General features: G+C 53.3%; 1 protein-coding gene across 1 annotated transcript; it reads left to right on the plus strand.

The window, feature by feature from the left end:
- Positions 1–25,343, plus strand: RPIA (ribose 5-phosphate isomerase A; the record flags this gene model as incomplete). The annotated part of the gene is made up of 9 exons (XM_080711848.1): positions 1–282; positions 5,895–5,955; positions 7,055–7,110; positions 15,517–15,576; positions 16,787–16,851; positions 17,979–18,047; positions 19,021–19,162; positions 20,436–20,535; positions 25,246–25,343. 9 exons carry the CDS (start codon positions 1–3, stop codon positions 25,341–25,343), a joined length of 933 nt encoding a protein of 310 aa, XP_080567974.1.
- Between the last annotated feature and the right edge of the window lie 376 nt (positions 25,344–25,719).

Here is a 25,719-nt window from a genome sequence, read left to right on the forward strand (position 1 = left end):
ATGCAGCGCCCCGGGCCTTTCAGCACTCTCTACGGGCGGGTCCTGGCCCCGCTGCCCGGGCGGGCCGGGGGCGCGGCCTCCGGCGGGGGCGGGCACAGCTGGGGCCCCGGCTCCCACGTGCAGCCGCCCGGGCGCGCCCAGGCCGGGACCCGCGGCGGCGTGGGCAGCTCGGGCTCCGGCGGCCGAGACCCCGACGGCGCCTGCCCGGTTCCCGCCACGATGTCCAAGGCCGAAGAGGCCAAGAGGCTGGCGGGCCGCGCGGCCGTGGAGAACCACGTGAGGGTGAGCGGGCGGCGGGCGCGTTCCTGGAGGGCGGGGTGCTCGCCCTGCGCAGCCCCGACGGGCCGTCCAGGCCTGGGGTCGGTGCGGGCGGCCGCCCGAGCGTGCAGCCTCGCCGAGCCCCGCCGGAGCGCTCTGCAGAGCGGAGCCTGCGCTGTGTGGGGCGCAGGTGAGAGGCGCTCGCCGGGGCTGCCGGGGCCCGGGGGGAAGACGGGCCCGGGGCTGCCTCCAGGGCCTGGGCGGCCGTGGGGGGCGGGTTTGCAGATGCTTTGAGACTTCACTCCAAGAAGCTCCCAGCGTGGCGCGCGTCTCCGAGTGCCAGGGAAGGAGAGGCCGAGCCAGCGAGAGCAGGGCTGGACGCTTCCCCTTTCCTTTGACAGGCTCGGGGGGCTTTAAAGCGGGGCTGCGGAGATGGCCAGCAGGTGCTCCGGACAGTTTAAGTGGCAGGTGTGGTGCTCTTTGTGGAGTTTCCTAACCCAAGTGGGTTTGCCGTCACCAATCAAATTACTTCTCTTAATTATAGTACTTCAGCGGAAGTCTAGTGGAGTGTTTTTGCCCTGTGGTGGAGTTGCCTGGCTTTGCTCCTTGTTTCTTTTTCTTTCTTCCTTCCTTCCTTCCTTCCTTCCTTCCTTCCTTTCTTTCTCTTTCTTCTTTTCTTTTCTTTTCTTTTTTGAGGTACTGGGGATGGAACCCAGGGGCATTCTACCTCCGAGCTGCTCCCCCAGCCCTATTTTTTTTTTTATTCTTGATTTTGAAACTGGGTCTCACTGAGTTGTGAAGGGCCTCTCTTAAGGAGCTGAGGCTGCTGTCTTTGAACCCCGATCTTCCTGTCTCAGCCTCTCAAATGCTGGGATTACAAGCGTGCGCCACCATGCCTGGCTTCTTTTTTTTTTTTGTACTGGGGATGGAACCCAGGAGCATTCTACCTCTGAGCTACACCCCCTGCCCAAATTTTTATTCTTTATTTTGAAACAGGGTCTTACTAAGTTGTGGAGAGCTTCACTAAGTAGCTGAGGCTATCATCTGGTCTCAGCCTCTAGTGCTGGGATTACAATCGATTGCCACCATGTCTGGCTCCCCCCCCCCCACCCCTCTTGGTACTGGGGATTGAACTCAGGGACCTCTGAGCTACACCTTCAGCTCTTTTCCTTTTTTATTTTGAAACAAGAGTCTGGCTTAGTTACTGAAGATCTTTCTAAGTTGCTGAGGCTGGCCTCCAACCTGCAGTCAGTCCTCCTGTCTCAGCCTCCCAGGTTACAGTGATTTAAGACATGTGCCACCCCACCTGGCTTTCTCCTTTCCCACTTCTTGGAAGATGGTGTCAGATTTCCCTTCTTCCTATTAATGCTTTACAAAGTTACTTTGCAAGAACCAGTTCTCTGAACTAGCCTGGGGATCAGTGGGAGGCCGGTGCCTAACCCATGGCTCAGCCTGTCCTGCAGAAAGAACAGCCAAGTCACTCCCTTCCCCATGCCCTTCCACCGCGTCCACTGCTGCCCAGTTCGGGGTAACTTGCTGCAAGTCTTTAGCAATAGGATTTATTGTAGGAGCTATGAGAGATAACGTTTGTAGTTTGCCCTTACATTTGGGATTCAGAGCCATAGCCATAAAGTTGGGCCAATGAGATTTCAGACTACTTGCATAAAGTTAATTGTTAATAGATGTATAAATGAAATCTATACAACTAGAAAAGCTCTATATCTAAGATGTCTGTTAATGTATATATATTGATAGTTGGTGACACGTCTCCCTGACCTTTGATTACAATTATGTTTGGTGAGAGCCCCAGAGTGTTCTAGCCGCTTCATCCAGTAAAGTCGCCAGGCAGTCCTGGGTGATCTGTGCTGGCCTTTTGGGGGGCACCTGTTAAGATGCTTGTCTTGTAGAGTTTACTGCAAAGGCTATTTTATTTTATTTTTTGTGGTATTGGGGATGGAACCCGGGGGCATTCTATCTCTGAGCTACACTCCTAGCCTTATTTTACTTTTATTGAAACAGGGTTTCACTAAGTTGCAGAGGGCCTCCCTCACTAAGGTGCTGAGCCCGGCAGAGGCCATTTCTTTGAGTTTTTCCTTAGCTTTCTGAGAAGAAGAGTGCTCCCTTGTGATTCCTGGTATCTCGTAGGTGCTCTGAGTTGGTGGCTTCTGTTCTAGTTCTGTGTCGTTGTTTTTCACAGCTCCTACAGGGGAAGTTCCGAGAAGAGTGTAAACCTTATCTGTGTCCAGTGTTAGCCACCTTGAGACTTGCCCAGGAAATATTTGTTGACTTGTGTGGAGTATGGAGACAATTACGGAGGATGTGGGCTTGGGTTGTGGCCTTTTGCTTAGCCGCTCTGGGCGTAGGGTTTTAGTCCTGTTGCGTTCAGTGTGGAGACTTGGCACTTTCGGGTGGATGGAGAGCTTAGAGAGTTCTTAGCTGAATTCTTTGTATTCCTGTGTTCAGATCTGCCTGTCTCTCGGTGTAGTTACAGGATGGATTACCAGGATGGATTGCCGAGTAAGATTACGCCCTCCTGAAGGTCTGCGGTCTCACTCCTTTGTTATCGTTGGAGCCTGGGCTTTGTTTTTTTAGTGGTTTAGCTAGAAGAAGCTGGTGGGCAGTGGTTCCAGTTGGTCGGCAGGAGCATTTGAGGGTTACCCCACTGAACATGGTGAGATGTTCTGGTGTTGGACCTGTGAAGAGTGGCTTAGAATTGCCATTGCAAGGGCCTGCTGTTGGGCCCTCTTGCAGGCAGCCTTTGGCTGGGGCATTGATTCTGGGCCAGTCATTGGATTCTCATACAGCAGGAATACATGGTTTAAGAGCTGTGGGTCTGAGCTGGGTATGGTGGTGCACGCCTGTGGGCCCAGTACTGGAGAGGCTGAGACAGGAGGATCCAGGTTTGTGACAGCCTCGGTTACTTAGGCCCTCCGCAACTTAGTGAGGCCTTACACACACCCCCACACACCCTTGGATCTGGCAGGCCCCTGCAACTCGTCCCCTCTTCCTAAAGCCTTGTACCCAGGTTCAATCCTCTCGCCAGCCCCCTGCCTGGGAGTCTGCGAGGGACGTGCGTAAACGGCTGCCGTATACAGCTGAGCTTGGTAAGGAGGAATCTGCCGGTGGAATTACTGTGTAGCTGGAGCTTGCAGCTTCAGGTCCAGTGTGAGGGTCAGGTTAAGTCTATCTAGGCATTGAGCAGTCAAGACATTTTCTCTTTACTTGAAGATGATTACATGTTGAGATACTTGCTGTTTTGTGCGGTGACGTTGTGATGACACCATGCTGGCCCTTGCCCTGAAGTTCTCGCCTGTGGGGTTTGCCCAGGCGGCTACAGGGCCGTGCTGGGCGCAGGTCTTCTCGGGGACATCCTCACGGGTGGAGTCTCCAGCTCTGCCCTGATGGCCCACGCCCGAGGTGCCCTTGGTGACTTTGGGAAGTGAGCTGGTAGAAGTGAGGAACACAGATGTTGATGGAGAAAGTCTTGTGTAGATAGGAAGGGCCCACCTAGAAGCATTTTTAGTTACAAGTGTGTGCTCGCCAGGGGCGTGGTATTTGACTTGTGAGCCCACCCCTATTCTCTTTACCTGTTGGTCATACTTCCTAATCTTTTCTAGATGTATGATACATGGATGTATTTTGTGGTACTGGGGATTGACCCTGGGCATTCTTCCTCTGAGCTATACCCTCAGCCCTGCTTTATTTTTTATTTTGAAACAGGGCCTCAGTAACTTCTGAGGCTGGCCATGAACCTGTTATCCTGCCGTCGCAGCCTCCTAAGTACTGAGATACAGCGTGTGCCACTGTGCGGCACTTTGCTAGTCTCGGGTTAGTCTAATTTTGAGAGGAGCGAGCGTATCAGCGCGGGGCTCAGGGGCTTGCCCTGGGTATTATTGTGGCGTTTGTCCCATGGGAGTGGAGGGTTTAGCGCTGGCCCTCTGTTTGTCTCTAGGGCTTCCAGGACTTTTCTTTTTCCTACAAAGAAAGTTTCACAATGGGCTTTCCCTTGCAAATAAATTGTTGACCAATTGTTCAGACTCCAAACAATGTTAAATGCAATAGTGTTTCAGCAAACGGAACTTCCTGAAATTTCTATTGAAAGTAGGGTTGCTGTGTGTGTGGGGTGTGTTTGTGGGCAGGGGTGATAACTGTTAAAAGGTAATTTTTGAGAGAAAATGTAAAATCATGATCCATGTATAAAATGAACATATGTGTTAAGTTTTTTTTATTTGTACCATGGGTTGAACCCAGGGTTTTTCTACTCCCAGCTATACCTCCAGTCTTATTTTATTTTATTTATTTTTTTGTGGTGCTGAGAATGGAGCCCAGGGACCTTCTACCTCTGAGCTGCACCTCCAGATCTGTTTCATATTTTATTTGGAAACAGGGTCTCACTAAGTTTCTGAGTGCCTCACTAAGTAGCTGAGGCTGGCTTTGAACCTGTGTGATCCTTCTTTCTCAGCCTCCCAAGTACTGGGATTACAAGAGTGTGCCACCACTCCTATCTTTTACATTTTATTTATTTATTTATTTATTTATTTAATTCTTTATTTTGAAACAGGATCTCACTGAGTTGCAAAGGGCTTAAGTAGCTGAGGCTGTCCTTGAACAGCAGTCATCCTGTCTCAGCCTCCCAAATGCTGGGGTTACAAGCATGTGCCACCACGCCCAGTTTACATTTTATTTTGAAATACTAAGGAGGCTAAGACAGGAGGATCTCAGGTTCAAGACCATCGTCCCAAGTACTGGGGTCACAGGCATGTGCCATTGTGCCTGGCATGGTGTTAAGGTTTTATTTGAGTCCTGGTGGTATAAACCTGTAATCCCAGTACTTGGGAGGATGAGACTGGAAGATGGCAGGCTCAAGGCCAGCCTAAAGCACCACAGTGAGATCTTGTTTGAAAACACTAAGTAAAAAGGGCTGGGGTTGTGTAGCCCTGAGATACAGTGCCCCTGGATTCAATCCCCAGGACCACAAACAGAGCAAAACAACAACAAAAGGAAAATTCTTTAGGCTGGGTGAGGTGGCGCAGGCCTGTAATCCTGTTACTTGGAAGGTTGAGTCAGGACATCTCATGTGTGAGGCCAGCCTCAGTGCATTAGCAAGGTCTCAGCAAGGTAGTGAGACTCTGTTTTGAAATAGAAAATCATAGGGCTGTGGTGCAGCTTGGAGGTAGAATGCCTTAGCATTCAACCTTCAGTATCAAAAACTTAGCCTTGCTAAGTTGCTGAGGCTGGCCAGGAGCCTGCCATCCTCCTGCCTCAGCCTCCCAAGCGCTAGGGTTTTATAGGCGTCTGCCACCACGCCTGGCTTCTTGGGCCTTTACTTTTTGCTGGCCTCCCTGGGGTTGGTGGAGAATCCTATAGTGCTTACCTGCAGGTGGTTTCTGGGAGGCTGTGCAGTTGCTGTGTGGCGAGTCTGGTGGGCTGCGGGGAGGAGTGGTCCTGCCGGCAGAGTCAGATATGAGAGGAGGCTCTGGGTTCATGGCCTAGGGCACTCGGGTGGGGTGTGTGTGTGGGAAACAGGTGCAGTCTCTACCCTGCACCTGGTCATAGGATTACATTGCTCTAGGAAGCAGCCTGAAGCGGACGTAAAATACAGCATTAACATATTTTGGTTTTTTCTGTTTTGACAGAATAACCAAGTGCTGGGGATCGGGAGCGGCTCCACCATCGTCCATGCCGTGCAGCGGATAGGTGTGTGCTTTGGTTCTGATGGCCGGATGGCGGGGAAGGGGGGGGAGGGAGCCGGCTCGGGCCTGAGGCTCTAGTGTTTCTGCCCCTCTGTGGAGCGAGGGGTTTTTCTGGGGCCTCTTCAGGCGGGTGGGGGACCCCTGCTGGGCATGCTCTGCCCAGATGGAGGGAGTGGAACTGTGGCCCCAGCAGGGTGTCGGCACCCTGATGGTGCGTTCCCATGGGGGCCTTCTGAATCCTGCGGGCAGGTGGGCTCGCCTGTTAGGGACCCTGGGGATGGATGCTCCCGTGGCTTCCTGCAGGCTCTGGCTTCGCTCTGACTGGGTCCTTGTTGGGCTTAGGAGAGGTGCAGTTTTGTCAGCCTCTGCTGCTCAGCAGGTTCTGCACCCTGCTCATTGTTTGGAAGCACAAAGCCCAGGAGAGGCCTGCCTGAGTGCTCTTTCCTCTCCTCTGGGCTGGGGCAGGCCCCCCCTCACAGCACGGGGTACTGGGCTGCCAGCCTCCGGAGGCTTCTTGAGGCCATCCTCCCTAGCCACGTGTGGACAGTGGTAGGACACAGAACTACTGCGGGCTTCATGACAGTGGCTTCTGAACCTGCTGAGACAGTCAGGCCCCGTGGTCAAAAGACTTGAAATTTTAGGAAGATGATTTTTTTTCTTATAACTTAAAAATAAAGCTGTCTGGAAGTTTAAAATGAATAAATGAACAAACCCAAACTGCTTAAAACAAGCTTCTTTTAAGCACTCTCTGGGGCATAGGGTAGATTTATTTTTTGCTAGACGCACAAAGTTCTGACTTCCTTGAAAAGGTGAGGCGGACGAGCTAGACTGCCTGGGATTGGGCTGGCCCGCCACTGAGTGGCCTTAGCTCCTGGGGTGTAAGGGCTGGAGGGCCTGGGGCAGCAGCACCCACCTTGCTCGTCCTGTGCTCAGTGAGGCCCTCTGGGCTTCAGGTGCCCTGGTTTCTGACCAGGGATTTGACAGCCCCCATGGAATGACAGTCAGCAGGAATGACAGTCAGCGGCCGGTGCGCCCAGGCCTTTTGAACACACAGGCGTGACAGAGGCGAATGCAAACCACCAACCTGCCTTTTGTCTCTGCAGCTGAAAGAGTGAAGCAGGAGAATCTGAACCTGGTGTGCATTCCCACCTCCTTCCAGGTACGTGGTTCTGGGGAGCCAGGCGGGGAGGCGCTCAGTGACCCGGCGCTGCTCTTCGGAGACCGCCGTCTTGTCGCTCTGTAATACTATATACGAGTGAGAAAGCTGAGGCAGAGGAGTGGAGGGAGGAGTGGAGGGAGCGCCAGCGGCACCAGGACGGCCCTTGGTTCCGCAGCTGATGCTCTCGTTGGAAGGTGGAAGGGGCGTCTGAGGAGGCCCTGGAGCCAGGTGGTCCAGGGAGCGAGGGAAGGAGAGGAGCCGCGGGAGTGGGCACCAGCACCCATCTCTCAGTCGCTCAGCTCCCTGGAGAATCCTGCCTTGTCATTTTTTCATTTTAGTGTGCATTTTTTATTGGTGCATTGTTATTATACATGATAGCGGGCCTTCTTGCTACATATTTGTACATGCAAATAACAGCTCAGTCAGTTTTGTTCCCCAGGACGTGTTAAATAATTTGCTAGGCATTTCGAAAGCGTTTCTCCTTGGTTTTTTAATTTTCGTGCTGGGGACTGAACCTAGGGGCATTCTACTTCCCAACTACACCCCAGCCCTACTTTTTTTTTATTTTAAAATGGTCTCGCTAAGTTGCAGAGGGCCTCACAAGTTGCTGAGGCTGGCTGCGAAGCTCTGAGCCTCTCGTCTCGGCCTCCACTGGGATTGCCGGCGCGCACCACCATGCCCGGCTCTCTTTCATTTTTAATTTGATTTTGAGGCCATTGATACCATTATTATGCATGATCCTGTGTAGGAGACAATTTTTTTTCTGGTACTGGGGATTGAACCCAGGGGCATTCTCCCTCCGAGCTACACGCCCAGCCCTATTTTTGATGCTTTATTTTGAAACGGGGTCTCACTGAGTTGTGAAGGGCCTCACTAAGTAGCTGTGGCTGGTCATAAACCGCGATCCTCCTGTCTCAGCCTCCCAAGTGCTGGGATTACAAGCATGCGCCACCATGCCCGGCTTAACCATTTATTTCTGATCTTTACTTGTGGAACCCTTATTATGACGTTCATATTTCAGGACTGGCTTCTTTTGCCCCCCCCCCCCCTGTACTGGGAAACCCAGGGGCATTCTACCTTCAAGCTACACCCCAGCCTTATTTTATTCTTTATTTGGAAACAGGGTCTTACCAAGTTGCAGAGGACCTCACAAATTGCTGAGGCCAGCTGTGAACCTGTGATCCTCCTGTCTCAGCCTCTCAAGTGCTGAGATTACAAGATGTGCCATCATCCCTGGTTACCAAGCCCTTTTTATTTATTTTTTGTTCTGAAACAGGGTCTTGCTAGGTTACTGAGAGTCATTACTTGCTGAGGCTGTTCTTGAACCTATGATTCTTTTGTTTCAGCCTCTGAAGTACTGGGATTATAAGCATGCATCATCTCACCCAGTTTATTTTATTCTTTTAAATCTTCACTTTTAGAGTTGTCTTTTTTTTAAACCTTTTATTGGTCTTAATTCTCACAGATTTAATTTCTAAGGACCCTTTTGTTTTTTTTTTTTTTTTTTTTTTTTTGGTGGTGCTGGGGGTGGAACCCAGGGGCTTTCTTCCTCCCAGACCTATTTTCTATTTTATTTGGAAACAGGGTCTCACTAGTTTGCTGAGAGCCTCACTACGTAGCTGAGGCTGGCTTTGAACCTGCGCGATTCTCCTGTCTCAGCCTCCCAAGCGCGGGGATTACCAGCGTGCGCCACCACGCCTGGCTGACCTGTTTGTTTTCAAAAGTTACTTTTTTTTTTTTTTTTTGGTGGTACTGGGGTTCTGGAAGCCCTTCTACCTCCGGGCTACACTCCCAGACCTATTTTTACATTTTTATTTGGAAACAGGGTCTCCTAAGCCAGCGCAGGCGGCTGGCTTCGAACCTGCGCGATCCTCCTGTCTCTGCCTCCCAAGTGCGGGGATTACAAGCGTGTGCCACCACGCCCGGCCAAAAGTTACTTTTTAAATAGAGTCTTGTTCACGTTTTTTGAATTAAGTTTTTGCAGTATTGTGAGGATGTGTGTGTGCATGTGCGTGCGTGCGTGTGTGTGTGTGTGTGTGTGTGTGTGTGTGTGCGCGCGCACGCGCGCGCATGCATGGACTTAAAGCTTTTTCTAGCTGGGTGTGGTAGCACACATTTGTAATCCCAGTCCTTGGGAGGCTGAGATAGGAGATCAGCTACTTAGTGAGGCCCTTCACAGCTTAGTGAAACCCTGTTTCGAAACGATGAATAAAAAAATAGGGCTAGGAGCTGGGCGTAGTGGCACACACTTAAAATCTCAGCACTTGGGAGACTGAGACAGGAGGATTGTGGTTCGAGGACAGCCTCAGCTACTATTTAGTGAGGCCCTTTGCAACTCAGTGAGACCCTGTTTCAAAATAAAGGATAAAAAATAAGGCTGAGGGTGTAGCTCGGAGGTAGAATGCTCCTGGGTTCCATCCTCAGTACCGCAAAAAAAAAAAAAGGGCTGGAGTGTAGCTTGGAGGTAGGACTCCTCCAGGTTAAATCCCCAGTACTGTAAAAAAAAAAAAAAAAAAGATTTCTTCTTGTATATGTTTCCTTAGTTGCTTTTTCCAGTTTACTGGAGGTAAAACATATAGTAAAAATCACCCTTTGTAGTGTAAGTTTATAAAGTTTATAAGGTACATAAAGTTTATAAAGTACATAGAGTTTATAAGGTGCATAAAGTTTATAAAGTATATAAAATTACTCTTTATAGTGTAAGTATAATGAGTTTGACCAAACAATCTTTTTAACAACCAGTACAGTCAGAATATTGTTGGACTGCTGGGCCTTTTAAGCTCTCCTGGGGTTTCTGAACCCTGTCCGTTTTGGAGAGGGCGGCCCGGGCTGGCGACGCTGGGCCTGGGCTGGGCCTGCCCGTCCAGCCGTCCCTGGAGCCTTCCTCTTTCCCCCGGTTGGTCGGCTTCCCTGAGGAGCTGCCTGTGTCCTGGGCGCCGGGTGGTGAGGAGCACTGAGCTGAGGGCATCTTCAGTGCTTGGGTGCAGCCTGCTCTTGTTTTAGTCTAGTGCCTGTGGTCTGGGGGAAAGTCTAACATTTTGCAGGGTCTCCTTGATTCTGAGTGTGACCTTGTGACTAGTTTGCTAATAGGACGTGGCCGGGAGATGCCAGCAGAGGCTTGAGAAGTGCGTCTGCGCCAGGGCTTGGCCGCTCTTGCTATCAGAGCTGTTCTGCCGCCCGAGAGCCAGCCAGGCTGGACTCCTGGGGGTGAGAGGCCTGGGAGAGCAGCTCCTGGGGTGGGGTGGGGTCACCTCCCGCTCGCCAGCCTCAGTGAGAAGAGGGTGAATCCCAGATGCTCGTCCTTAAGCCCCTGGGCCTCGGAGCTGCTGTGCAGAGCCCTGATCTCACTGGGCCTGCAGCTCGCCCAAGCCCAGCTGTGTTTTCTTTCCCCAAGAGTCGGCATGCTGCTTTGGGATAGAAAAAGAGGGTGTATAGATACAGCAGGTTCTAAGTAGCCTTTCAGCCAGATGTCCCTGGTTTTTAATTTATTTTTTGGTAGTACTGTGAATTGAACCTAGGGGTGTTCTACCTCTGAGCCCTGTTTTACTTTTTATTTTGAAACAGTCTCACTAAGCTACTGAGAGGTTTGCAAAATTGCTGAGACTGGCCTTGAACCTGCGATCCTCCTGTCTCAGCCTCCCAAGTACTGGTATTGCAAGCGTGTACCACCACGCCCGGCTTCCCTGTTCAGCTTCTCCCATTGGACCTGTTGTATGGAGTCTGGGTAGCGCTGTTTCTGGGATCTCTGGTGGAGTCTTTGGTGTTCTTCTGGCGCTCCTCAGCCTTCTCCAGTACTCGCCGTACTTATTTCTACCACCCACCATTCCCCATCAGTCAAAGCTAGTGGGTTTCTATAGGGAAACAGAGCTGGTAGAATTAATTATAGTATGTATAAAGTTATACATATTGATGTATGCTTATAAGTAGCTTAAGTATATGACATCTTGAGGTGATTGATGGACAGCCTGAGGCCAGCTCATCTTGCCGTGGCATCTGCAGGCCAGGAAGCCGGGCTGCCCAGCGTAGCAGGCAGGCGGCCTCAGCCAGTGATGCCGCCCCTACTGGGGTTGGGTGGACCGAGGGCCTGGACGCCCCTGGAGTCGCTGGTGCAAGTTCACATTCAAAGGCCGGAGAGCCTGGGTCAGGTATCCACAGGTGTCCACAGGCGCTGGCGCCTTGGCACAAGCCATGGGTGGTGCCCATGCATTCGGGGCAGGGTGAGTCTTGTATGCTGTGCGCTGACCCACACATGACATTTGTCTCTGGAAACACTCCTAGACACACCCAGAAGGGTTTTACACTTTTCCTCTCATCCCTCAACTAGTCACATTGACAGTCAATTTTAACCATCCTTTGACTGACCTGCTGAGTTTTTATTTATTTTTTTGTGGCACTGGGGGTGGAACCCAGAGGCTTTCTACCTCCGGGCTATACTCCCAGACCTTTTTTTTTTTTAAATATTTTATTTGGAAACAGGGTTTCACTAAGTTGCTGAAAGCCTAAGTAGCTGAGGCTGGCTTTGAACCCGTGCGATCCTCCTGTCTCAGCCTCCCAAGCGCAGGGATTACAAGCGTGCGCCACTGTGCCCGGCTGAGTTTTTATTTTTTTTGTATGTTTGCTTCTTCTGTGAGGTTTATGCCTTTAAGAAAAATTCCTTAGCTGGGCATGGTGACACACTGAGGGTGTAGCTAAGAGGTAGAATGGCCCTGGATTTATCCCCTGTACCAAAAAGAAAAAAAAAAATTCTTTATTGTAGTTTTAAAGATTTTGGGATTTAAAGCCAAGTTTTAAAGCTAATACGGATGCTTACATTGCTGTCTTCGGGCCGGGCGTGGTGGACACACGTCAGGAGTCTAGAGGATCTTAGGTTCGAAGCCATATGTAGCAACTTAGTGAGGCTGGGATGTAGCTCAGAAGTAGAGGCCTCTAGTACCATCAAGGAAAAAAAAAAAGCTGCCAGGCGTGGTGGCGCACGCTTGTCATCCCCGTGCTTGGGAGGTGGAGACAGAAGGATTGCGCAGGTTCGAAGCCAGCCGCGCTGGCTTAAGAGACCATTTCCAAATAAAAATAAAAATATAAAATAGGTCTGGGAGTGTAGCCCAGCAGTAGAAGGGTTCCATCCCCAGTACCACCCCCCCAAAAAAAAAGGAAAGAAAAAAAATGCAATATTTGAAAGTCATGCCTGTGTTTTTAGCATAGCATCAGCTTAACCCACCTGTGTTTTGTGATAATGGTAATGGTCTGTCCCATCTGGAATCTGCTGGCCAGCCCAGTTAAATAAGTAGAAGAGTCACTCAGAGTTCACAGGGCTCTGCAGACTCTGTTGTTCAGTTACCCTCCCGCTGCCCAAGTCCAGACTCACTCTGTGTTAAGTTTATTTAGCCCAATGCAATCTCCTGAGATTATTGAAAGGAAATCAAGCTATTTTGTGCCCTATGTTTAAAACAAACCTAAAGGGCTGTAAATGATTTCGGTAGATTTCCCTTTAAAGTTACAGGCTTTTAGAAGAGGGAAGTGACCCATTTGCAAGCCAGGTCTGACGTAAGGCAAGACCCCCCCCCCCCGCACTTGGATTAAGTAGTGGGGGAGTGGGGAGTTTTCAGGTTGTAGTGTAGAGTTTGTGAAAGGCAGAAGGACCGCTGGCCTGCGCACGCCTCCGCCCCTGAGCAGAGCTGTGGGCGCACAGAGGTTGCAGAGAAGCATTGCTTCCTGCTGGTCTTCAGAAGCACACGCTGAGCACTGGCTTTCTGGCCATTCCCAAGGGCCCCTGCTGGATGAGGAGGCAGGCTCTGCTCCACCTTGAGGAGGCCTCAGCTTGTGTTGACCCAGCCATGATGGGTTAATACTCCTGTAGTAAGACCGGCATGTTGAATTTGGTAGATGTAGCTTACAAATCAGAAAGTTTTCCTGTGGTGGCACATGCCTGTAATTCTAGTACTTGGGAGGCAGAGACAGGAAGATTGCAGGTTCAAGGCCAGCCTCAGCAATTTTGAGACCTTGTTTCAAAATAAGAAAGGTTGGGTGTGTGACTGGGATGTAGAATGCCCTGGGTTCAGTCTTTGGTTCTCCCCACGCTCAAAAGGTCAGAAGCACCTGTCTGCTCATTCTGGAGCTGAAGTCCAAGGCCCAGGTTGGGGGGCGGCTCCCTGGGGGGGCTGTGGCGGCCTTTCCTGTCCTGAGCCTCTTGCATCCAGCTTGCATTAGTTGGCCTGGGCCCGTCACCTCCTCTCTCCTCGGGCTTGGGTGCTCGCCTCCCAGTGCTCGTCTCCGCCAAAGCCTCCCTTTATAGAAGGACGCCAGTCTGGGACTCACTCTAGGGACCTCATTTTATCTCCTCCATAACCTCAGCAGCCCGCCTGTCACATTCCGAGGTGCTGGGGGCCACTGCAGTTGGAAAAGAATTGCCAGGAAAAGAGCAAAGGTGCAGTGGGTATGTTTGGAATCAGGAAGTGCTCTCAGGGGAGCACGTGGGCCTGGGGGTGAGAGTGCCTTGGAGGTTTGGAGCTCCCCAGACTTTGGTGAGGGGTGGAGGGGGGCTGAGGACACCAGTCATGCCTCACAAGGTGGTTGGGGGTTTGGTCGTCTCCTGGCTCCTGATGGGGCCTGAAAGGATCGGCCGGACTCTTACTTGGATTGTAACCAGCTGGGGCTGGGATGGGGACATGTCCGAGCTGGCCACACGGCAGGTGGGCTCGTTGGGCCTGGGCAGAGCACTCGTTTTCGGGGCTCCCTGGCTCTCCTTGGTCGCCACCACAGCAAGGACTTGAACAGACTTGTGTGGAGGAGACAGTTTGGCCTGTAGGAGGGAGGATGAGGCTCAGGCCATTTGTGGTCATGGCTTAAGATCTTGTGCAGCTGCGGCGTCATTCAGAGGGCTTCTGGAGGAATCCATCGAAGGGGCCTGCTGATAGGGCTGGCCTAAAGTCCTAGTCCCTGGGGTCCTGAGGTGGTGTCCTGGAGCCCAGGCTTCAGCCGTCTTAAGGAACAATTCCAGGAGGCCACTGTTTGGACTGACCTCCTCTAGGCTTCAGCAGACCAGGCGGAAATCACTTTTCCCAGCAGACCTCCTGCCCCTAAGCTTTACGCACACCCTGCAGGAAGCAGCTTTACACTGCCCCCTCTGAGCTCCTTGGCAGCAGTCTGAATTTACTCGTATTTATTTGTGTAGTAGGGAGCAGATGCTCAAGTCTTCCTCCCAAGGACCAGGATTGCAGGTGTCACGGCCCGCTCCACCCGTCCATCGGGACTCCTGGGTTCCTTCTTTGTCTTGGCTGTTGTCGAGTGCTGCGGGAAGCGCGGGGGTGCGGCGTGTGTTCAGCCCATGGACATTGGTGGTGGGTACCCGTCGTGGATGGCTGGGTCACCTGTGAGTTCTTCTGGTCTTTGGGGGAAGCCGTCCCCCAGTGGCCGCACTAGCTCACACTCCTCCAGCGGTGCCGTGAGCCCCTTCTCTGCGCCTGTCGGGCGCTTTGCACTCTTAGAGAACATTGAACTGATGCCTTCGAGGAGAGTTCCCAGTTGCTGTCTCCGCGTGTTGCCAGGCGAGCAGTGGTATAGAGGCCCCTCGGCACTGTCGCTGCTGGGCGGTGACGCCAGCTGCTGTCCTTCACCTTAGCGCCACCCTGCGGGGCCTGGCTCCCCGGGAAAGGTGCCCTCTTGGGTCCTTGCAGTAGGAATCTGTACTCAGCGTTGCAGGAGCGTTGGGGCCAAGGCGTGGTGCCAAGGACGAGGCACCCCAGCTCAGTGTGGGGACCGGCCTGCGCTGTGCGCCCTTTGCCTTCCTCAGCTCCCACGGTTAATCGGCAGTGTTGGCTTGGCGAGCCAGGTCAGGATTTGAGAGGGAGCCTGGGTCAGGCCTCAGGGGTTTTGTGTGTGTATAGTACTGGGGATTGAACCACCCAAGGGCATTCTACTTCTGAGCTATACCCCAGTCATATTTTATTTTTACTTATTTTTTGTGGTACTGGGGATGGAACCCAGGGGCACTCTACCTCCGAGCTACACCCCAGCACTATTTTTATTCTTTATTTTGAAATGGTCTCACTAAGTTGCAGAGGGCCTCATTAAGTAGGTGAGGCCGGCCGCAAACCGAGATCCTCCTGTCTCAGCCTTCCAGGTACTGGGATTACAAGCTTGTGCCACCATGCCCAGCCCCAGTCCTGTTTTATTTTGGAACAGGTCTTGGTGAGTTGTTAAGGTTGGCCTTGAACCTGTGATCCTTCTGTCTCAGCCTCCCAAGTACTGGGATCACAGGTGTATGCCACCATGCCCGGATAGGCCTCAGAGTTCGACACTTAACTCCAAAAGAATTCTGAGAATCCTGCTTGAATTGTTGGCACATACCTTTAATCCTAACAAGGAGCCCTAAGAGTTGGAGTCCAAGGCGCTCTCTCCCGTCCTCCCCAGGCCCGGCAGCTCATCCTGCAGCATGGCCTGACCCTCAGCGACCTGGATCGACACCCAGAGGTAAGTGCACAGACTCCCATGTTCCTGTCTTGTGGCTGTCACGTGTTCACGGGTGCCAGCTGTCATGCCAGGTTGAGGGAAAAGGCCGGTTAGTCATGCCAGCTTTTCTCCTGGGACCCTGAACAGCAGCCCTGGCCGAGGACTCGAGTGGAGAGTTGATAGTGCTCGCTTTGATACATAGCCCTGGAGGGAGCAGAGCCGGCCGAGCTCCGGGCTGGGTCCAGGCTCCCTGGAGTCCTTGGCCGGCCTGTGACGCTTCCACGGAAGTGGCAGCCTTCCTCTGAGGCAGCTGTGGACTTGTGCAAGCTGAGAGGACTGCCAGACGTGGGTCGTCCAGAGGAGACCGGAGCCGACGCGGTGCGCGGTGGCACCGTCCTGGCCCGCCAGCATTTTCTGAGCCATTGCCAAGCACGAGGCATTGGTGCTGATTCTGAGTGCGTTGGCCTCTGGCCGTACTGAACGTGCATATCATAACTTCCCAGTTTATGGGTGTGGAAAGGCACAGAGAGGGTACACTGCTGCGAGTGGCAGGCTTGGGAGAGGGAGTGTGAGTAGAGCGGGGACCATGCCCTGGCGTGGTGGGATAGGCCCTTCTCGGGTGGGAGGAGCCGTGTGCAGGTGGGCTCTGGTGGGGCCTCCTGAGAAAGGGAGTGGGCAGCCGGGGTGTGGGAGGGGTCTCAGTGGGATTTTAGTGTCCAGGAACATAATTGAATGTTTGTTCACATCTGTGTAGATCTCTCTCTCTCTCTCAGTTTGTGGTGCTGGGGATTGAACCCAGGACATTCTACCTCTGAGCTGTGCCCCCAGCCTAATTTTTTATTCTTTACTTTGAAACAGATTTCACTAAGCCCAGAGGGCCTTGTGCAGGGCTTTGACCTCTCGGAGTCCCAGTTGATTGATGGTTAGGAGGGAATCCTGCAGTAGCTGATGGGCTGCTGAGGACCTAATGAGGTGTTATTGCACGATCAAGCCTAGCCCAGCCTCCGTAATCCCAGCATTGGGAGGCTGAGATGGGAGAATCACAGGTTCTAGAACAGCCTCAGCAAGTAGTGAGACTCTCATCAACCTAGCTAGCATGGCTCTCATTCAAAATAAAAGTAAAGTAGGGCTGGAGGTGTTGCTTGTAGTTAAAATGCTCCTGGGTTCCATCCCCAGTACCAAAACCAAAAAAGAGTTCTGATGGTTTTGCACCTTCCCTTCCCCAATACAGATCGACCTGGCCATCGACGGTGCTGATGAAGTCGATGCGGATCTCAACCTCATCAAGGGCGGCGGGTGAGTGCCGTGGGGCTTCATTGCCAAGGACTGTCTGCCGGTTAATCTTTAGCAAAATGGGGCGCAGAGTAAACAAATTGTCCCTGTGATATATGCGAGTGGGTCTTTCTCCCAGGACACTGATAACCACGTGACCTTGGAGCCGGCCTGGTTTCTGGTCATTAGTGTTGGGCTGGGCCAGGAACCTGGGCCTCTTCAGTGAGATTGTGCCTCCTAATGGGTTCTCTGTGTATCTTCGTTCTGCTGACTCAAAACTTGACAACGGCGCAGGCTGAGCTAGCGTACTGTTCATCTGGAGTGTTAGGTCTGCGGGCACCGGTGTGTGGCCTTTGCTTTACAGGCGCTCTTATGTCTGTGAGCAGCTAGGGCTGTTATTGTGAACTTAAGGGGTGTTTCCTGAGGTTAACCTGGGACGGGGAGCGTGAGTGGAGGAAGTGAGGTTCTCCTGGACCTGAACCACAAGCAGCTGGGTGAATGGCACGGGGCCTGAAGCTGCGCTCTTGTCTGCAATCTTGTCTGCGATCTTCCTGTGTCTGTGATCCTGGTTCAGACAGCAGGCGGTTGAGCTGGTGAGCAGTAGAGACAGGCTGGCCCGGGTCTGCAGGTGCAGGCTGGGGTCTCCACGCCACTACCCTGGCTGTCAGAAGCCCACAGGGCAGGTGTTTAAGTTGTCTTCCTCAGCCGCGTCGCCAGGACGGCTCCCCAACGCCCTCTTCCTCTCAGATGCTCGCAGTGGGGCGTGGGGCCGAATGGGAGCATGTCCACTTTTTGGTTTCTCCCTGACACAGGCTCGTGTTTCTCTAGTTCACTTCCTGGTGGCAGTGAGGGGATTGAGGGTGGCTCTTCTAAAATGAAATGTTGAGCTAGGTGTGGAGGCACACGCCTGTCACCCCAGCTGCTTTGGAGGCCAAGGCAGGAGAATTGGAAGTTCTAGGCCAGCCGGGGCCACTGAGCCAGACCCTGGGTCAAAATGCAAAGAAGGGCCAGGGGTGCAGCTGAGGGTAGAGCGTTCCCAGCTTTCGTCCGGTACTGCAGACAAAATAGTGCAGGCCGGCGGGTCTGGGCTGGGTCTGAGCTGAGGCTGCCGCTGGGGCGTGCCGCCTGTTCACCGGCCTCTTCCCCCGCAGGGGCTGCCTGACCCAGGAGAAGATCGTGGCGGGGTATGCCAGCCGCTTCATCGTTATCGCAGACTTCAGGTAGTCCTGTGTTCTCAACTCCTCCCTGTTGGTAGTGGGGGAGTCTGCAGGGACAGAGGGCGCCCCTGGCTTTCTGAGACTCCTGCCTGGGACCCAGTGCCATTTCGTGTGTTCCTGGGGTGGGAGAGGAAGCCGGTGCTGTGAGCTCCTCCTCCTGTATCACTCATTAACTCCTCCAGGAGCCTCAGGAAGCAGGAAGACCTGCCCCAGGCAGTGACTCAGCAGGCTGTGCCTCCTGTCAGGCTCCAAGCATGTGACCCGTGACCCTCTCCTGACCCTTCTGGACAGTCTGACCAGGCCCTGAGTTTGCCTTGAAGGAGTCTGGGAGGAGGTTCTTGTGCTGAGCACATCAACTAAATATGTGTGTGTTTACTTATGAAATAGAGCTGTAGGAAGAGCACAAATAATAAATTTGTAATAAATAAGGCCAGCCATATCAAATTTTAAATGTTTTGTCACATTTGTTTCGAATCTCTTTTTTATTGGCAATTGACCCCAGGGATGTTCTACCTCTGAGCTACAGATCTATCCCTTTTTATCACTTATTTTGAAACAGGATCTCACTAAGTTGCTGAGGCTGGACTTGAACCTCTGGTCCTCCTGTTCTAGCCCCTCAAGTCCTGGGATTACAGGTGTGTACCACTGCACCAGCTTCAAATATTTCCCAAAATAAGATAGCTAATACTTTTAAAGCCTCATGTATCCTGTCCCTAACCCCCCTTTTCTTTTTGTACTGGGGATTGAACGCAGATGCATTCTACCTGTGAGCTACACTCCCAGCACTGTTTTTATTTTGAAAGTCTTGCTAAGTAGTGTGCCAGCCTCCCAGTCCTGGGATTACAGGCTTGGCCGGCACCCAGCCTGTTGCTCCTGCTCCCTTTCCCTCCCACCATCTAAACAGCCCCAGTACTGAGCTTGGTGTTTGTTACTTTGAGGTTATTTACTTTGTGTCTTTTGGACTCTTTCTTCCCAGGAAAGATTCGAAGAACCTTGGGGAGCAGTGGCACAAGGGGATCCCTATCGAGGTCATCCCGATGGCCTACGTCCCAGTGAGCCGCGCCGTGACCAGGAGGTTCGGGGGCGAGGCCGAGCTCCGGATGGCCGTCAGCAAGGCGGTGAGTGGCCGGGCCCGCAGGCGCACCAGCTCAGCTCCAGCCCGGCCGCCAGCCTGGCTCACTTGTGTCAGATCGGTTCCCCTGCCTCATTGACGCCTGTGATGGGTCTTGTGTGGATTAAGACCACAGGTGGTGGTGTGGCTCTGCAGTAAAGGGGGCGGTTCTCTCTCCCCGGATCTGATGTTCCTCGGGTGGTCTTACCCTTGTCCCTGAGGTCTGGACCACCCTGCTGAAGGGCTGCGGCCACCGCCAGGCAGAGAGCTGTCAGGTTCCGGCTGTCGTTTTCTCCTCCTCTGTTCCCTTGTAGACCTTTGGGGGCGTGACCACTGCTCAGGTGTGCACTCCAGACCCTCGACCAGGGCCCTCTTCAGCTTCTGTTTCCTCTTATTAATAAACACAAGTGATAGTCCAAAACGTAACTATGGTTTTATGTATAACTGTGTAATAAGTTTGGAATACAGAAACGAAACCATCTGCAACCATATTGGTACTTTTTTATTTTGATGTGTTTTCCTCCTGGAGGGAGTTTTTGGCCTTTGTAAAAGTCGGGCTTAGTCCCTGGTTGAGCAGGGCTGTGATGTCGCGCGCAGCTCACTGGGAGCTGGGGCGCCCGCAGGGGTGTGGAGGCCCTTTCTCTTGGCTGGGTTAGTCCAGGCGGGAGCCCCGCGCCCACCTGCCTGGTTCTTAGCTGAGGCGCCCCCCCTCCCAGCCTCAGGGGAGTCCTTGTCTCCTTACCCGTGACCCTGGTGTTGCCGTCGCTGTCTGAGTTCTTAAACACTCAGTCTGCTTTCTAGTGTCCACACTGGAAGGCTTCTGGATTAATTAGATACTAAACCACCCCTCACATTCGATCCCTGGCCCTGGCTCTGCTCCCTGGCTTTTGTGGGGGCCTGCTGACTGGGGGCGTGGTGATGGGCGGAACAGCACTGTCTTGTCTCGTTGTTGCTGGGACTTGTGCGAGGCTTTGAGAATCATGCAGGCGCTGGCCGTCGCTGTGGTTCTCACTGGGATCCTTGCTACGGCTTGTCCGTCCTTTTCCGGGGGGTGTGCACTCCTGCCTGTGACGTGTGCTTCATCGTCCTGCAGTGCAGCCAGGAGGCCGTGGCTCGCGGGTCAGTGGCCTCTGCCCCTCCGTGGCATCAGGCTGGAGCCCAGGGCGCTCGGACTCCGAGCTCACTGCTGTTCCGGGGCACCGCCTTCCAGAGCGCGCCCTTCCCTGCCCTCTGCCTGCCTGCGCCCCCATCCTTGGCCAACGTGGAGCGTTTTCTTCCAGGGTCCTGTGGTGACGGACAACGGGAACTTTATCCTGGACTGGAAGTTTGACCGGGTGCACAAGTGGAGTGAAGTAAACACAGCCATCAAAATGATCCCAGGTACGGGGCCCGTGGCCACAGAAGTGCGGCGCCAGGCTACGTGGACGTGGCGGGGAGGCTGGGCTTCCTTGACGCAGCTCGGCCTCCTTTGCCTTTCCCCAGGGGTGACTTGCGTACCCAGCAGCTTTGGGCTGTGTGTTTCACAGCCTGTTTGAGTTGGGGTGCCGGGAGCTGCAGGGTCGGGGCTGCCGACATTCAGCTGCTGTCCCTGGCAGAAGCTTTCCTTTCCTCTGGGGACTGCAGCCTCGACTCTGACAGTCCCTCTGCTGCAGGAGTGGCTGGGTTTACACGCTCCGTGGGCGCCTTCCCCGGGCAGAGGCCGAGGCACATGTGCCTGAGGGATTTGCCCTCCGGGGGAGCGGGTGCACGCGGGAAGCTGTGTGGACGCACGTGGTGGGCCGAGGGCTGGCTCTGGAGGGCCGCCGGGCGTGCTGGGCGGCACGTGCGCGTTCGTTGGCAAGGTCCATGGGAGGGCGGCTTTTGACCTGCCCCTGTTCAGCATCATCGTCCAGGTGCAATGTACGTGGGGTGCTAAGTGTTGGAAAAGGTCTCTTGGGAGAGGTAGCCGCAGAGGGGGAAGTGGACTAGAAGCGCCAAGTTGCTCACACCCACCACGGTGAGAGCCCTGGCCCTTCTGCCTGTCCACCCTGAGCTTCATCCGCCCGCCTGAGCCCGGGGCTGAGGGGAGGCTGTGCGCGGGGAGTGACGGCGTAGGAGCCGGGCAGGCCCTCGGGAGGGCTGAGCAGAGGCCGGAGCTCCTGGCCAGGCAGAGGGAGCGCCGCGGGCCTTCTGGGGAGGTTAGGAGGACGCAGGGTTGAGCTGCTGGCTCTCAGGAGATCGAGACTGCCTCTCGAGTCTAAGGGGAGCGTCCGTGTCATGGAGTATTTTTGGGTAGAACTGGCCAGGAGGCAGACGGGTCCGTGGAGAAGAGACGAGGCGCGGTGTGGGTGGAGTCCAGAGCCAAGGTCCTGCGCCAGCCATGCTGCGGCAACGTGGACTTGGGCCGCCAGCTGCATCGTGCCTCAGTTTCTCCCTCTGTAAGAGGCTAACTAGTTGCTATCTCAAAGGGTTGTTGGGAGGGTAAATGAGTTAGAACAGTGCCCGGCCCACAAGTGTTTGTCAAAGGAAGAGATCACTGCGGAGAAAGGATCTGTCTTCACCATGACTTAAGCATACCAGATGCTAAGTTACCGTGTTACTTGGGGACAAAAATGGTGTTAAGATATTTTGTGTAATAAAGAAGGGAATTTGCTAATTTTTCTAATTCTGCTTTAGTTTATTTTAGTCTTTTGTTGACTGGATTTTTTTTTTTTTTTTTGGTATTGGGGATTTAACCCACAGGCATTCTAACTCTGAGCTACATTCCCAGTCCTTTGTAGTTTTTATTTTCTTTTTTTCTTTTTCTTTTTTTTTTTTTTTTTTTTGGTGGTACTGGGGGTGGAACCCAGAGACTTTCTACCTCCGGGCTATACTCCCAGACCTTTTTTTTAATATTTTATTTGGAAACGGGGTCTCACTAAGTTGCTGAGAGCCTCACTAAGTAGCTGAGGCTGGCTTCGAACCCATGCGATCCTCCTGTCTCAGCCTCCCAAGTGCAGGGATTACAAGTGTACACCACCACGCCCGGCTTTTATTTTCATTTTTTGAAATGGTGTCTCATTGAGTTACCACACATTGGCCTCAAACCTGTGATCCTCCTGTTTCAGCCTCTGGGATTACAGGCGTGCTCCCCTGTGCCCAGTGTGTTGGGTGGACTTTTTGTGTGTGTGGCACTGGGGATTGAACCCAGGAACATTCCCCCTCTGAGCTACACCTCCAGCCCTGTTTTATATTTTATTTTGAAATGGAGGCTAAGTTGTTGAGGGCCTTGCTAAGTTGCTGAGGCTGGCCTTGAACCTGTGACTCTCCTGTATCCATCCTAAGTACTGGGATTTTAGGTGGGTGCCAACACACCCAGCTTGACTGGAATTTTTACTTAAAAAAGATAAGTTTTACTCATTCCCTTGCTTAGTGTTATCTCTGTAATGGCAAAATTAAAGTGCCATGGAGGCAGGAGGAGGGATGGCACAGAGATGGCGTAGTAAGACTTGAGGACTTGCCCCTGGTAGTTCCGCACAGACCCAGGGACCTGTCCCTCTGGGTGGGCTTCCTGCGGCGGCCACTAGAGGCGCTCTGGCTTGCGCTCGGGCTGTCCCTGGCTTCCTCTGTGAAGAGGTTCCCATCTCTGCTCTCCTGGTGAATGTGTGGAAGCCGGATCCTAGAGAAGCTCCGGGTTTATCAGACCTCGCGGTGCAGAGCGTGAAGAGGCTGCTCTGCAGCAGACGCGGTGTGGTCAGGGACCCAGTGCGCCTCCCGTCCATCCGCCCAGTTTCCCCCATTGGTGCACTGCTGGGCGGGAGCAGGAGAAGCAGTGACTCTGCTGTCCCCCTGCCCTGTGCCCGCGGGCGGGCGTCCCTCGGGCACACAGAGCCTCTGTTGAAGGGCAAAGCCACCGCTCTCACATCCTCTGCCCTCCCGGTGTTTTGTCTGGCGTCAGGGGCCAGTCGCCTTCACATCGCGGAATTCAGCAGTTGTGCTCAGATCTCCGCTGCCGTGGCTCCGCGCTCGAGGCCTGTCCTGAAGTCAGCTCCATGTGAAGGCCCCTGTGTGGCGGAGTCTTTGAAGAGGAAGCTCTTGGCGCCACTTCCCTGCCTTCATGAACCTCTAGTTGTACAGGCAGTTTGGTACCAGGGACCTTTATGTCCTTCAGTGACTCACTGTGCACTTATTTGTTTATTGAGGGCTATCTTTGGAAGTTATAATTTCATTTGTGCTTTTGAAATTACCTAGTTCTATTATGGTTGGGTTTAGGATGTCCTCCAAAAAACTAATGTCTAAGGCATGGTCCCAGCGCCAGGAAGCCCAGAGGCGGCATGGCTGGGAGAGGTGGCGGCCCCGGGTGGCTCTGGGGCAGGGAGATGTCCCCAGGCTCCCCTCTGCCGGGGCCCCCCATTCCTGCTGTAGCCCTGTCTCTCGTGGAGCTGCCCAGCTGTGGGTAAACTTAGGAGTGTGAACCAAACACACCCTCCTCTGACTTGTGCTGCCAGGCATTTTGATCACAGCTAGAGGAAAGCTGACGGGGCACGTTCAGATCCCCTTCCCACGCGGCCGCTCACCCACCTGCCTGGGCAGCCGGCGCGCCACAGAATTGTGTGCTCTAGGTTATATGGCCTTTCACAAACACCGGGGTGGAGGCCCAGCCCAGCGAGCGTGCTGTGTACGCGTTTCGTTTCCTGATGGCTCCCATCTTGGAGGGTATTCATATTGGTTCGTATTAACATCACCCTTGTTTTTTGTGGGCTTTTCTTTCCCATACTTTAAAAATAACTGGTATTTCATTTTATGGCCTATAACATAATTCGCTTACCTCCACCCCTCATGGGCGTTTGTTTCCAGCCTCTGCTAGAAGGGTCTGGGATGAGCAGGTCTGTGATTTTGCGGAGCAGACTGTACTGACTACCTGCCCTGCACCAGGTTCCTCAAGTCTTTGATGCTTGCTCAACGCCATCTCATTGCGGCCTGTGCATGTATGTAAATATGTCTGGGGGATGCCTACGTGTAGTAGTAGTTAATTCTCAGGGCTCAGTAGTTTTTCATTGTGTGTGGAAAAAATATTTACCCATCCTGCTCTTTAAAAATTGTAATTATTAGCTGGGCATGGTGGCGCACGCCTGTAATCCCAGCATTTGGGAGGCTGAGACTAGAGGATCGTGGTTCACAGCCAGCCTCAGCTACTTAGGCCCTTTGCAACTCAGTGAGACCCTGTTTCAAAATAAAGAATAAAAGAATAGGACTAGATGTGTAGCTCAGAGATAGAATGCACCTGGGTTTCATCCCCAGTACTGAAAAAAAAAAAAAAGATTGTAATTATTACATCTTAATTACATAAAATGGTGGATTTCATTGTGAAATCTCCACGCTGGTCCTGCCTTTATGCACTGGGTATCCTCAGTTTGTGCTTCTGTGAACGCCGTACCCGTGTCTTGTGACGCCCGCATGTGGGCCTCAGGTCGCGTGTCTGGGAGTAGACCCGCCGGGGGTCTAGACAGGACTGTTCCGCGTTGGCGGACCAGTGACAAACGTTTTCCGAGCGGTCCTGCAGTTTCTCCTCCGTGACGCCGGGGGCGCTGCCTCCGCATCCTGCGAGTGGCCGGGTGTGCCCTTGGACGAATGTATTTGGCACCTGTGTGGAGCCTCTGCCGCCTTCTGGAGACCTGGAGGCCCAGGTGGCCTCTTCCTGCCCCTCCGGGCGCCTTCTCGGTGACCGAGGAGCTGGGCGTGCCTTGCTGCGGCTCCTTCGTCCGTGTGCGTCCTGGAAAAGTCCGAGGAGGCCTGGCCGCCCTGGGGTGGGCGCCGGCCGGGGGTCTGGCTGGGAGGGGGGACTCGTCAGCGGTGTATGGAGTCTGGAGGAGAGCGTCCCTTGCGGCACGGCAGAGGCTCCAGGGCGGCCGGCTGGGCACATTGGGGCACAGAAAATAAGAAAGCTGGGGGGGTGGTGACGGGAAGAAATAGAGAAACGACCCCATCGCAGTGGCGGCGAGGAAGGCGCTAGAGTCCTCATTTAGAATGATGAATGGAAGGCTTGGGATGTCTGCTCCAGCCCCCGTGGCTCTTGACTCTTTCTGCCTTAGGAAGCTGACACTTGACCCATCTCCCTCCTCTGTGCTGCAGGCGTGGTGGACACGGGCCTCTTCATCAACATGGCGGAGAGGGTCTACTTCGGGATGGCGGACGGCTCGGTGAACGTGCGGGAGAAGCCCTTCCGCTGACGGCCCGCGGCGCCGCCGCCCTCGACTCGACCTCCAGCGGGGCCAGTGTTCCTCTCCTGAGCCTTTGCCTTAAGTACCGTGCCGGCGGGCAGTCAGAGCCAGGCCTCTTCAAGTATTGCGTCACATGTTTTTAAAAGAGAAATTTAAACATATATATTTTTACTATTAAGATATTGTTTTTTTAATAAAGTAGAACTTGATTTCATGTTTTATATGAAACATTTACCAAAAAAAAAAAAAAGACTGTGGGGGACGAGACTGTCCTTGACGCCTCTGACTCAGGCCTGCTGGCCGAGCGCCTGAACGGTGTGGGTTTGCCATAAACACGACTCGCGCTCTGGCTGCTGGGATGAAGGCCGCCAGCAGTGCCCCCGAT

This window comes from Muscardinus avellanarius, assembly GCF_963383645.1.
Source record: "Muscardinus avellanarius genome assembly, chromosome: 15".
Classification (NCBI taxonomy): Eukaryota; Metazoa; Chordata; class Mammalia; order Rodentia; family Gliridae; genus Muscardinus; species Muscardinus avellanarius.